Genomic DNA, 13315 nt, shown 5'->3' with positions numbered 1-13315 from the left:
TGAAGGGATCACAGTAGATTATTTCCAAGGTCCCTTCTATCTCTATTATGCTATGAAGTTTAATAAATTAGTGATAAGATGGATTCCACAAAGCCATATGATGCCAAAGCTAACTTTTTTGTATTTTTTCACATGAAAATTTGCAAAGATGATTTTGGAGCTAGTGATCTCAGGGTACAAAGAATAAAGATATCTCTATATTCCTAATTTACAGTCCCTGACTGGTTCATCATTTACTATCCCCCAACTCTCCCTCTCTATAATTTATTCCATATTTTCCTGGTCAATGATCTCCTAGAACTCAGCTCTGCAGATATTCTCCAGGAACCATCCCCTCTCCCCTTCTTCAATATGCTCCACATTCAAACTTCTTATTCTCAATCTTCCCTTCTTCAGAACTCTTTTCTTATCTCTTGAATTTTCCCTATAGCTTTAAAATCTGTAATTTTTTTTTGGAGGACAGAAATATGAAGTAATGTTCCTAAAGCATTTAAGTGTAATAATCCATCAACCACAACCTCCTTTACTTCTCTACATGGTAATCTGAGGGAGGGCAGAAATCCAACAATATTATGACATTTATAAACAGCTCTCTCTCTCTCTCTCTCTCTCTCTCTCTCTCTCTCTCTCTCTCTCTCTCTCTCTCTCTCCCTCCCTCCTTCTCTCTCTCAGTGGTCAGTGTATATTCGTGCTGCTGTCCGAAAAGAAAAAGGTCTGCCGATCCTAGTGGAGCTGCTGCGAATAGACAATGATCGGGTGGTGTGTGCAGTTGCAACAGCTTTACGGAACATGGCCTTAGATGTCAGAAATAAAGAATTAATAGGTATGTTTTTTATGGTCAATGTTTCCCCATATTTTCAATAGTAATGCTGACAATTATATGAATTATGAAAATGGCTAATTATGAAGAATGGCCCATGCTTTTCTTTTTATATGTTTTCTAGTTATTATTTAAATCATGAGTGAAACTTGAGTGGAGTAGGGAAGAAATTTAGCTTCAACCTACTAATTTAAAATTTCAATCTACTTTCTTTGAAGAATGGGAAAAGAACAAAGTCCTGACTAAGGTGGGAAGAAAATCAAAAGATCAAGGAAAGTTTGATTTTTCTAAAGCCAGGAAAGGAGGGTTATCCCAGAAGGAGTGATCAATAGTGTCAAAACTGTGATTAAAGAAAGCAATGCATCTAAAAAATCAAGTCAATACCCCACCCTTCCTTTGGTTCCAACATAAAAGCTATAGTACAAAGTCATAACTAGTTTAAAATATTTTAAAATTTTTAATATTAAAATAGAATTGAATTTTAAAAATAAAAATTTTTATTTCTGAGTTTTCAGATTTATAAATTAGAGGAAGTATAATTTTGGATATTTCTAATTCTTGTGAATCAAAAACTATCAAAATATTTAATTTGAGAAACTTCATCACCTTCTTGTTAATTTCTTTCTGGTTATTTCTTTTTCCAAACTGCACCTAGTAGCCAACCTTAAGACTCAAGCATCATTACTTATTCAAGTATTTTATTTGTTAGATGAAGTCAACCATATAATTTTAATCTTTATTAAAAAGTGATCCTCACTTCATTTTTTTTCTTTAATGCAATCCCTTAGAAAATACTGGAATGGCTCAGTTAACAGAGGAGATTAATTCCAACAACACAATTTGTTTTCAGAGACTGTTTTTTTTTAACCTAGGCATAAAAATAATATAAGAATTATGGGAATTTGTTTTATTATGTGGACTGACTGTGCCCTGCCTTAGTGTTGGACACTTGATCCCTCCCTCTTGCCTCCATGTATTTGCTTGCTCTTTGGTTGATGAGGGCAGCCTCCCTCAGGAAACAAATGAGTGAGTCCTCGATGCTCTCTCCTATACTCTCAGATGACTAGGACACTCAAACTACAGTCCAAAGGGAAAGGCTTGTGTTTGGGACACTGTTATTGCTCTTCCTTTAGAACCTGTGTAATGAAGCCATGGATCCAGGGCTAGGCTGATTTTGGCAAAAGTAACTTTATCCAAAGGATCACTGTTATAGTTCTTGAACTTGGTGTTTTGCTTTTTATCTTAAATTAATTGTTCTCCAAATTTTTCAATCTTATTTTTCATATTTTAGAAATGCCACATTCCACAACCATGTTTTTGATATAAAAAGTCATTTATACCTGTGATATCTTTTACATTGGAGCTGAAAATAAGAAAGGCTAACTCCCATTATAGTGACCAGTAAGGCTGTCATCTCGTTTCTTTTGCCTTAGGGGAATTTTGTATTATCATATTGTCTAAATGGACTATCAACTATGGCTTAGAATAGTTTTGTTGTTAGACAGAATTTTTTCATCGCAATAATATTTGTACTGACTGGATTTGACTATAGGGAAATGTATTATTCAACAAGAGAGATTGCTGGGAAGCTGATTATTTCTACTTGATGCATGATGCATTCATTCAGCATCATGAGGAATACACAAAAAGTATAAGGCATGACCCCAGCCCTCTAAGAACTTCTAGTTTCATCAGTTACAATTTCATAAGGCTTGTACATGTAAATGAGTCAAATAAAAATTCAAGACAAGAGCTAATTTGTGTAGGACACTGCTAAAGTTCAGAGAAATGAGGTCTACATGCGTTGGAGTGCTGAGGGAAAGTTTCATTCAACTGGGCATTGATGAAGGACCTTAAAGGATGAGCAAAATAGAGATAAATACAGAGGTATGGGGATAAATTCTAAGCAGAATGAAAAAAATATGATTGAAATCTGGCATAAATAGGGAAAAATAAAGTTATTGATATGGCTGGAAAAGAATTATAGCAGTAAATGGACAATTAGGTAGAATCTAATTTGCTAGGAGATTTAATGTCAATATAAGGAGTCTGGAATTTTTCTGTAAGCCACAGGGGAACTACTTGAGTTTTATTTGTTTGTTTTTTTCTCAAGGGGAAGTTACATGATGATAGTGGCATTTTAAGAAATGTCACTTGGTATTGATAATCAGTATAGATTTAAGGTAATACAATAGGGCCAAGCAAAGAAGGAGCCCAGTGGATGAAGTGCTGACTCTGGATTCAGGTAGACATGAGTTTAAACCCAGCCTCCGATACTTGCTAGCTGTGATACTTTGGGCATGTCACTTAATCTCTGTTTACCTCAGTTTCCTCACCTGCAAAATGTGATCCCTGGAGAAGGAAATGGCAAACTATTCCAGTATCTTTGGCAAGAAAGTCCCCCCAAAATGGTAGTCCAAAGAGTTGGACATGATCAAACAACTTAACAACACTAGGGCCTACAAGCAGAGAAACTATTTGAAGCTGTAAGAGAGAGAAAGACAGCGAATTAACTGAAATAGTTAAGTTGTTTGTGATAAACGATTTAGACCAGTGCTGAACCCAGGTTTATATGGTAACAAGCTGTAGGCCTAGATGAGAGGCCTCATCTTCAGTATGATGTGTTTTAATGCAATCTGACTGCTTTTTGATGATATAAACAGTAAATTGGTTTATTCTTTAACTCAGGAAGGGATAGAGGACCAGAGGGAAAGGTGACCCTAATCTTCCCCTCTAATCTCCCAAAATCTATGGACTCCTCATGGAGTCTTCTTCTTGATCTTGATGCTTCCTAAATTACACTCTCTGTCTGTTTAAACCCCACCATCTAACTTCCTGATCTAATCTGGTCCTCAAATTAATATTTGAAGAGTTAATCCATCAGTAGCAGATAGAGTAAGATAACTGAGGAAGTCACCCTCTTGGCCTGAGCCAAATTGGCTCCTGCCTCAATCTCACAGATAGGTCACTGGCCTCTGATAGGGTTCTTCTTAGTTGGTACAAAATCCCTTCTGGCACTGGATCTTGGGAACTCAACTGACAACTTCAGTGAAGAAAGGTGGGCAGGATATCTCACTCGAGGACTTGATGGCTGGGTGGCTGAATCACAGAAGACAGGAGCCAAATGGATTCCAAAGATAATCAGGTAACCTCCTTCTTGGATAAACCAATGGCAGGAAGTGCTCTCTCCAAACTCCTTGAAGAGACAGGAACACTCCCCCCACCAACTCTTTCTTTGAGTTTCCTTTTTTATGGTTTTCACACCACTACACAGTCCAGAGTGTGACTAGGTGGATGGTGAGTTCTTGTAATAGAAGAGACAAAATATTTCAAAGGGAAGATTAAAAGAATTTAGTCACATAGTGACTACAGAAGATCTTTGGATCATAGATTTAGAGCTAGATGAAACCTTAGAGGCCATCTAAACCAACTTTTTATTTATTGATGAAGAAACTGAGATTCAAAGCCACATGTCTCTCCAATGGGGAGAAAGTACTGAGATTTTAAGTCTGAGTAACTAAGACAATAATGGGACCATGAATGGACATAGGAAAATTGTAATCACATGATTTAGAGGTGGAAAGGGCTTTATCAATCCCTTAACTTTTTATAGATACAGAAAATGTCCCACAAAGATGTTAAATGACTTATTCAAGTCACCCAGCTTTTATAAGGGTCAACCCAGAGGCAAACAGGTTGTCAGATTCCAAGTCCAACTCTCTTTCTAATAGGAAGCAGGGAGGCCAGTTTTATAAACAACCTGTAGAAATTAAGGCAACCATAAGGATTATCCATGAGGAAGTATCTATCAACTACAAAAGAACCTCCATAGAGAAATCAGGGTTATTGTTGAACCACTAGAATGGATTGTCCATCTAAAGGACAGTGCGTGCATATAAATAGTCAATAGTAAATATTTAGTAAGTATCTAATAAGTCCCAGGCACTGTGCTAAGAACTGGGAATACAAATGTAAAAAGAAAGAAAAAATAAAGAAATTCCCTGCTCTCAAGCAGCTTACAGGTTAAATGGGGAAGACAATATACAATGGGAAACTAAAAAGGGAAGAAGAGAGTACCAAAGAATATGATTTTATGAAGCTGAAAGCAGGTAAGACCATCAGTAGAAAATGCAGTTCCCTGGAAATTTCTGAGCACTCTCTAAAGAAAAACTTTGGGAGCAAGAGAGACAACTGAGGTTTCTCAAAAGATATTGAATATCAGGGCATCTAGGTAGCACAGTGGGTAGTGTGCCAGGTCTGGAGTCAGGAAGACTCATCTTTCTGAGTTCAAATCAGGCCTCAAATACTTTCTCTCTATGTGACCCTAGGCAAGACATTTAATTCTGTTTGGCTCAGTTTCCTCAGCTGTAAGATGAGCTCGAATGGAATGGCAGGACTAGACAACAACATAAGCTGAGTCAAACTGTAGGATGATGAGATTTCAGATGAGGGACTTATTGGGGAATGGGTAGAGTTGAAACCACACTGAGTCACTAATGGAAAACAAAGTGCTAAGGAAAAATCTTAGTAAATGTCTATAGTTAAAGAATTGGAGGAGGAAGAAGGGTCAACCAAACACAGATTGACAATTATAATGCAGTAAAATCATCAAAGAAATAAAGTATTTATTTTCAGCATCTTTCTACATCTTGGTTTTTTTTTTCCTTTAAAAAAAATGAGTTATATATCCCAACTGAAAATCAAGTCAATTAGCATTTAATAAATTTCTATTTTGTGCCAAGCATTATCCTAAAGCCTGAGGGTACAAACAAAAGTTAAAACAGCCCCTGCCCTACAAGAGCTCATGCTCTAATGGAAAAAACAACATGCCACACAATTTATAAACAAGATCTTTAGAAACAAGAAAAATTAGAGATGATATAAAGTCAAAAGAGAATCTTGCTTTAAGCAAGTGAAAAGTGTGATCAAATTTTAAACTGACTTTCTCTTCTTGTGCTCAGAAGTTTTTTTAGTCTTAGATCATACAGGACCAAAGCAAATACACAACCTACAGAGAAGAGGCTTGTGCTTTCTTTTAAAGAATCATTCTGAAGTGTTTGGAGATCTGGAAAATGATCCTAGTGAAATTAGGAAGCTTTGGCCTGAAATGGCAAAACCAGAAAGCTATTTAAACATGGCACAAAAGGATTCTCAATATTTACCCAATTAATCCCATTGATTAGCTTCTATGTTTAAAGTACATTAAAGGCCATGGGACAGACTTAATTTGACCTTTTCCTCAAATTTAGGACCATGTTTTGATTTTGAATATCAGTGTCAGATGTCACCTTTGGAAATATGATCTTAATTATTTTCTCTCTTGGGCTTTCTTCATTTTGAGGTGTTTTCTTTTCATTTGATTTTAGTTTTTTTTTTCCTTTCATTTTGGTTGACACAGGTGTTTTGGATATCAGTATTCTTCCTCTTTGAGTCCAGGAAAGTTGGATAAAATCAATACCTAGTCAGTCACCTGCCAGCTTTCTTTCTTTTTTTTTTTTCTAAACCCTTATCTTCCTGCTTAGAATCAATACTATGCTTTGGTTCCAAGACAGAAGAGTGGCAAGGGCTAGACAATAGGGATTAAGTGACTTGCCCAGGGTCACGTGGCTAGGAAGTGTCTGAGGCCAGATTTGAACCTAGGACCTGGCTCTCTATCCACTGAGCCACCTAGCTACCCAACCTGCCTACTTTCTAACTGGGGGATAGCATGTGTTTTCTTTTTTTGGAAGGTCAAACCACAAAGTAATAGTGAATTACTGATAAGTGGTATGGCTTCCAGGTATTTCTTCCCTTCTGTTCCTTCATTCAGTTCTGCTAAGCATCAACTGTTGAAGTACCATATTGGTCATACAAAATTAGAATTCTAAAATCAGATGCCATCAGGCAAGAAATATAGTTAATCATATAAAAACAGCTATCAAATGATCATAGTCATATGCATTATAGGATTGAAATTCTCCATCCAAATGCAAGGGGAAATTGAATTACAAGGAATTGGTTTGTAGCAGCATCCATTTTAGAGCAAAAGAAATATTAGTTTTCCCATACTTTTTAATAGCACTTATATGATACTTTGGAAGATCTGCAACCTTATTATCTGGATGTGTATCTTTGTGATCCTCTGTATTTTATTTTATAGATTTAAAAACGTTTTTCCACAAAAGGATCCATAAGTTTCAGTAGACTGTCAAAAGGGTCCATGACACAAAAAAAGGTTGAGAACACTTAATAAAAGAGAAGTGACTTGGCTAAAGACATAGAGGTAGAGAGGGTTTAAACTCGAATAGTCTGGCACCAAATCTTTGTTCATTCCACTAAATCATTCATGCTATACCCCACATTTTAGACTTCTCTCCACCTCCACATAGTCTTCTTATGCTTCAAGAACAAGGTATTTTCTTTACAAAGACTTCCCTTTCCAACCTATAATATTCTTTACATAAGACTTACCTTTCTCACCATTGATTGAAGTTTCAACCCTCCTAAGAACATATAGTCTATATATTCTTACTTAGATCTTCATTTAGAATTTTGTCACTATGATGTCCCATACTTTTTTGTCTTAAAGTTAATATTTATTTTTATGTATGCCTATAGTTAACTCATACAAATAAACTTTTATAATGAGGAAACTAAGCAGAGTAATGTGATAGCCATGGACAACACAGGAGTGGGATATAAACTCATTTGTCAGATCACACAGAAAACAATGGTGGTGGAAGTAGTATCACCTCTGAAAACAAGAGCAATGTAAGATAAAATCAGTTTAAAAAAAGGTGATGAGAGAAATAAATAAGCAGTCATCCCGCAGATGGTTAGGATGAAACTGAGAAAAGGACAATGAATAAAAGAAAGATGGAAATATATGAAAAATGTTGAAAACAAATTTTTAACCATTAAGGACAATGGAACCATCACATTTGTATTCTAATATCACAGGTCTCGATATGTGTTCAGAGATGATATTAAAATGGCAGTAAGGGGAATGAAGAAGGTGATATCTCCTGTATTAGATTATTAGATACATAGAGAAGATTCATCTTTTGGTAACATAATCCTGAGGACAATGAGGAAGCAGATTCCTAAATGAGAGGAAAGTATTAAAGATAGATAAAAAAAAATCATCTTTTTTTTAAAAAAAAAGTAAATAAAAGTAGAGTGGGTGAGTGAATAGGTGGGTTAAATGTCTATTTTAGAAATTCGCAAACCCTATTCAGATTTGTTTATGTTGTCCATTTGAAGGAATGATCTCATTAGGATTTGGAGGTCTTGTGGATCTGATTAGGCTTAGGCTAAAGATGTAAACAGACTTGTCAAAAAGATTCAGCCCTTACCCCACCCCCATATATCTACAATACTCAGGAAGCATCATTCCATGTGACTTAAAAAGGAGATTCAAATTAATATTTGGTCCATAGAGAAAGGAAAATGAGGACACTTAAGCTGAATTTTCAAGTTAATTTCTAGAGCAAGTATGGGAAAGATGTTTTTTAATTAATGGCATCTATTTTGGACCTCACTTGCCTCCTTGATAAAACTAAAACTGTTGTCTTTGACTTTTAGTGTCCATCACAATCTAACTCTATCCAGCCTTTCTAGGCTTGTGAAACATTATTCTCCTTTAGGTATTCTATATTCTAGACAAACTGATTTCCTTTCTTTTTGTTGTAAATAATATTCCATCTCCCACCTATGATCCTTTCCACAAGTCATTCTGGATTCACTTTCTCCTTATATCTATGTCTGAGAACTTTTAGTTGCTATTTAAGCTCAGCTAAAGTATTATGTCCTCCTAGAGGGAGCTTTGTCCTGACAACCTGACGTTCTAATGGCCTCATCTGGGAAATTCCTTCGTATATATTTCTTTTTCTGGATGTATGTTGCTTCTCTCTCCTCTCCTCCCAGATAAATCTTATTAAGGATAATATCTATTTTATGTCTGAATTTCCATTTCCATGGTCTAGAACAGTGCATGGAAAATATTAGATGCTTTGTATGTTCTTACTACTGTTTTAAAGCACAGGAAAGGCAACTGCCAAATCTCAATGAAACATTGACTGCTCTTATTCCTTGTAAAAGAAAGTAAATTCATGATTGTTAGTGGTTTCTTAGCTAAATTACCTTTCACATTTACTCAAACAGTAAAATTGAGTTTGAACTATTAGTGTGAGATAAATTCTTTAAGATTAAAATTCAAAGGACTTTTTTGCAGTTTTTCCTTGTCTTAAAATTTTGTTGAATTATCCTGTGGGTGACCAACTAGGACTTTGAAAGAGTATAATTGACTGGTTTAAGGGTGCATGCCCATGGTCACTGCTACTGACAGTCTCAAGGTTAGTGCCTAAGGCTCCTCAAGTTTGAGAGTTCTGAACTTCAGGTTGCTTGGCTGATTAGTCTCCACAAAGGCCCTCTGGGCATTAGGGATCACTAGGCTCCCAAAGGAGGGATGACATAGCCTAGACTGAAAATGGAGGAGGCCAAAGTTCCAGAGCCAATTAACAGTTAAGTACTTGCAGCCAAAGTGAGATAGGATAGTCCAAAAAAAAATAATTGTATCATAGAAAAAGAACTAGATTAAAAGTCAGAGAATATGAGACTGAATACTAGTTCTGTTAGTAAGTCTCCATGTGACCTCACGCAAGTTATTTTCCCCCTCTAAATTCCCCTTCAGTTTCTTCATCATTATAAAAATGTGTTTGCACTAGATAGTCCCAAGAGACCCAGTTTTCCCTCTGTGGTGATTTGGGAGAAGAAGAGTTGTTCGGGATGTTCAGATTTAAATTTTATGTTTATTAATTTAGGAATAGAATAATTAGGAATAGTGTGGTAACATAATAGCTAAAATCTAATAATAGAGTTAATGTGTTGTTGAAAGAGGAAATGAGGTAAGACTCCAGTGTTGACTGAAATTCTCCTTTTACTCTTGGTAAATTTATGAGGTGGAATAGACAAGAATAGCACATAAAAAGTAGGTGGGAGGAATGGTGATATCCATTGGTAGAAGGGACATTCTTATCAGGGAGCTGACAGAGTCACTTCAGTATATATCAGAACCCTAGAAAATTATAAGCTTTTTGAGGGCATGGATTAGTCCTTATGATTTCTTCATATACAGTTCCAACAATGTCTTACATTAAAAGGAGACATTCATTATATAACTGATGAGTGATTAAATGAATGAACAAACTAATAAATGAATTCACAAGAGAATGTATCTGGGAACATAAAGAATAAGGAGAAAGTGTAGTAAATTTTTTAAATGGCATGAACAAGGAGAAAAGGAAGAAGAAATGTCTCTTCTTCCAGGAAGTTTTCACTACCTCAAGTAGATTTAGAACAAAAAGTCTAAACTTTAAATCTAGGATATATTCCATTCTATGGCTACATTAAGTGGTTTTGGGATTAGTTTAAAAATAGTAACATTCTCTTGTTGCTCTTCAATGGATTGCTGATTGTCAAACATTGGCAATGGTCTCTCCTCCATAAGGTTGGGATTAGCAGAATTAACAGAGTTCCTTCATCACATTGGCCACATGCCAGTTCCCTTACGGATAAGGGTTTTTAATGTGGATGATTGCATTCTATTAGACTGCTTTCTTCTAACTCTGTCCAACCACAGCAATATGATATGGGTCCTTTCCTAACTACTATATTATATAGCCTCTGCATCTCCTGCTTGTGTATTTCCTTCTTTCACTTTGTTTTGTTAGGACTTCAAGTATAAATTGTAAGATTAGTAGATCATTGATCCAGAGTTGGAGTGGACTTTAGGGATCACTAAACCAAATTCTCTTGTTTACATATGTGGAACCTGAGACTTTGAACAATTAAATAACCTTGCTAAGTTCACAGAAATGGGACATTTGAATTTAGGTTCTCAATACAGAGTTCTATATATTAATGTATTACCTTTCCTAACAGAAGAAGTTGATCAATTTGCTACTATGATTTACAAGTCAAGAACTATGTTTGTATAAGCTGTAAGGATCTTCTTTAATTTCTGTCCATATTCTATGACCAGAGCCATGACATCTTAGAGCCTTTTCCCCTATCACAGCTGACTTAATGCATATACAGGCAACCAAATTCTTACCTTGTCCCTAGTCCTAAAAAGCAGGATGAGCCAAAATAAGATTGTAATGATTTTTTTTACAAGTTTTTGATCCTTTATCAAGACAGCTTTCTGCCATATTATGTCCACTGTATAATTTGGAGGCAAAAGTAAACTGATACTAGAAGTTCTCCGTGCCATTAAAGAGAATTTGAAGAATATGAATCCCTAAACTCCTCAAAATAGACTCATAATTAAATGAAAATGAAAAAATTTAACATAATGACATTAACCATAGAGCTAATTAACTTTTCAAGGACAAGATACTTAACATATTAAATTTATTATGTGACCTTTTACAAGTAAATTATATTTAATGGTGATTCAATTTTATACAATCTTCTTTGTTCTGATTTGTATCAGGAAATGTTCTTTTTTAAACATAAAGTATAGAATTAAAAAAAATTAAAACCACCAAAAGAGAACAAAAATTTTTAAAGAACTTAGTTATTTATTTTTTTCTACCACGACTGCAAGTTTTGCTTTTACTTTTATCCTAAAACCCAAGCTTTTCTCTAAATCTTTTCTATCCAAAAAAGCTTCCTGTTTAAAGATGTTTTAATAAAGCAAAAAAATGATATATTTCATATAGCAATCATGACTATCATTACAGGCATGAAAACCTGTCCATTTAAATAATCAGTTACAGAAAACCCATTGTTAATGAAAACCTTGCTTACAATTTTTCTGAATATTTTCAAATATAGTTTTAGTTTAATCATATTTTCTTCTACAATCTCTTTCACTATTATAAGTAGTCTACACTCATTGCCTCCACTTCCTCTCATCATTTCATCACTTTACATTTGAGCATTTTTGTAGTATAAAATGTGAGCACTGGTGGTTAATCCTGCCAGTGATACAAGTCCCAACCCTTTCATATATTAGTAAATTTTTTCATAAGTTGCTCTGTCCCCCCACAAAAAATAACCACTTCACACCCTGAGGCCAAATATCTGGTGATAACCCCCTCTAAATTTAATTCCTCAGAAAATGGGTCCACCACAGGTTGGTACTAGAAACCTTTTCTGCTTTGCAGTAACTTCCAGGGTCATATTTTACTAGCATGGTCTCCAAGAACCCAGAATCTTAGAAGATGCTGAAATTACTTTGGTAATGGATTTATTCATCTTTAACCATATATATCCTGATTTTGACTTTCACTTGAAGATCATCAATGGTTTTTTCTTAGTCACAAGGTTCAATAACCTTTTCACAAAACATCTTTCTTGATTTTTGTGTGGCATGAGACACCTGAGAATAACCCTCTCCTTAGAAAAAAATTATTTTGGTCTTTCTGCTTGCCTCCCTGTGTCCCACATTTATCTCTCTCATTCACACAATATCCTGAAAAATTAATCACTTTTTAGAATGTAATCATGTAATTGAATGGCTTAAAAATCTTCAATACTTCTCATGGCCTGTCAGATTAAGTCCATATGCCTCAATGTGGCATTCAAGAACCCCTGCATCTGGCCTCTTTCTATCTTGATCACCTACTGCTACCCCGTGATAACCAATGCTCTTTACAGATCCCCAGAAGGAGTTCCACCTTCCTCATTCCCTGCCTTTGCTAACATTCTGCCTTAATAATCTATTCTTCCTTCTCTACCTTTCCAAATTTTACATATCAGCAGCCACCTTAAATGTCACCTCTTTCATGAACTCTTTCTAGATCCCACAACCAACATTTTGTCAAATATGTGTGTCTTTCAGTGTATCTGTCTGTGTGTCTGTCTCTGCCTCTTTTTGTCTGTCCCTATCCTGGAGCCCCAAAGTATGTTTTTTATACACCCTGCAACTTTAACGCAATCTATCTTGTTTCATAATGATTTGTGTGATTGTCCAGAGTGATTTGCTCATGATCATACTGCTAAATGGTTGAAAAGTAGTTGTTCAGCAAAGTACATTTTGAATGGAATTGACTTCCTCTATTAAACTTCTATGTACCAGAAACCTAATAAGGTATGCTTTTTTTCCTTCTCCAAAAAGACATAGCAGTACATAGAACAAACATCTAGGTTTATCAACTCCCTTATTCTCCAGCAATCATACTTTTGACCCAAACTAAGACAATCTGTGACTTGGGAAAAGAAATGTACTGGGAGCCAGCAAAGAATGCAAACCAGGGGATCCACTGATGGGGTTTTTTGTGTGTGTGTTTTTTCTCCTAGGAATATATGAAGTTCATATTAACCTTTGAAAAGCTCCAAATTCTGAAGGAATTTTACAGATGAGTTTTCTCTGTCAGGTTGAAAAATTTTTCTCAGACTCTGACAGATGTTGTTTTAATTAAAACACACATCATTTCAATTAGTATTTTTAAAAGAAGCCTAATTTCCCTGACAAGGTGATTTATCAGATCACTCTAAGCCTGGCTGCTT

At 35.3% G+C, this 13315-nt stretch overlaps 1 protein-coding gene across 1 annotated transcript in view; it reads left to right on the top strand.

Moving 5' to 3' along the window:
- Nucleotides 1–13315, top strand: part of CTNND2 (catenin delta 2) — a 974829-nt gene that overhangs the window by 837181 nt on the left and 124333 nt on the right. Inside the window, exon 16 of the mRNA XM_044665508.1 lies at nt 673–823. Coding sequence (XP_044521443.1) covers nt 673–823 — 151 coding nt within the window. The remainder of the gene's footprint in view (nt 1–672; nt 824–13315) is intronic.

This window comes from Gracilinanus agilis, chromosome 1, assembly GCF_016433145.1.
Source record: "Gracilinanus agilis isolate LMUSP501 chromosome 1, AgileGrace, whole genome shotgun sequence".
In the NCBI taxonomy this organism is placed as follows: domain Eukaryota; kingdom Metazoa; phylum Chordata; class Mammalia; order Didelphimorphia; family Didelphidae; genus Gracilinanus; species Gracilinanus agilis.
This window is presented reverse-complemented; position numbering and strand designations above follow the sequence as displayed.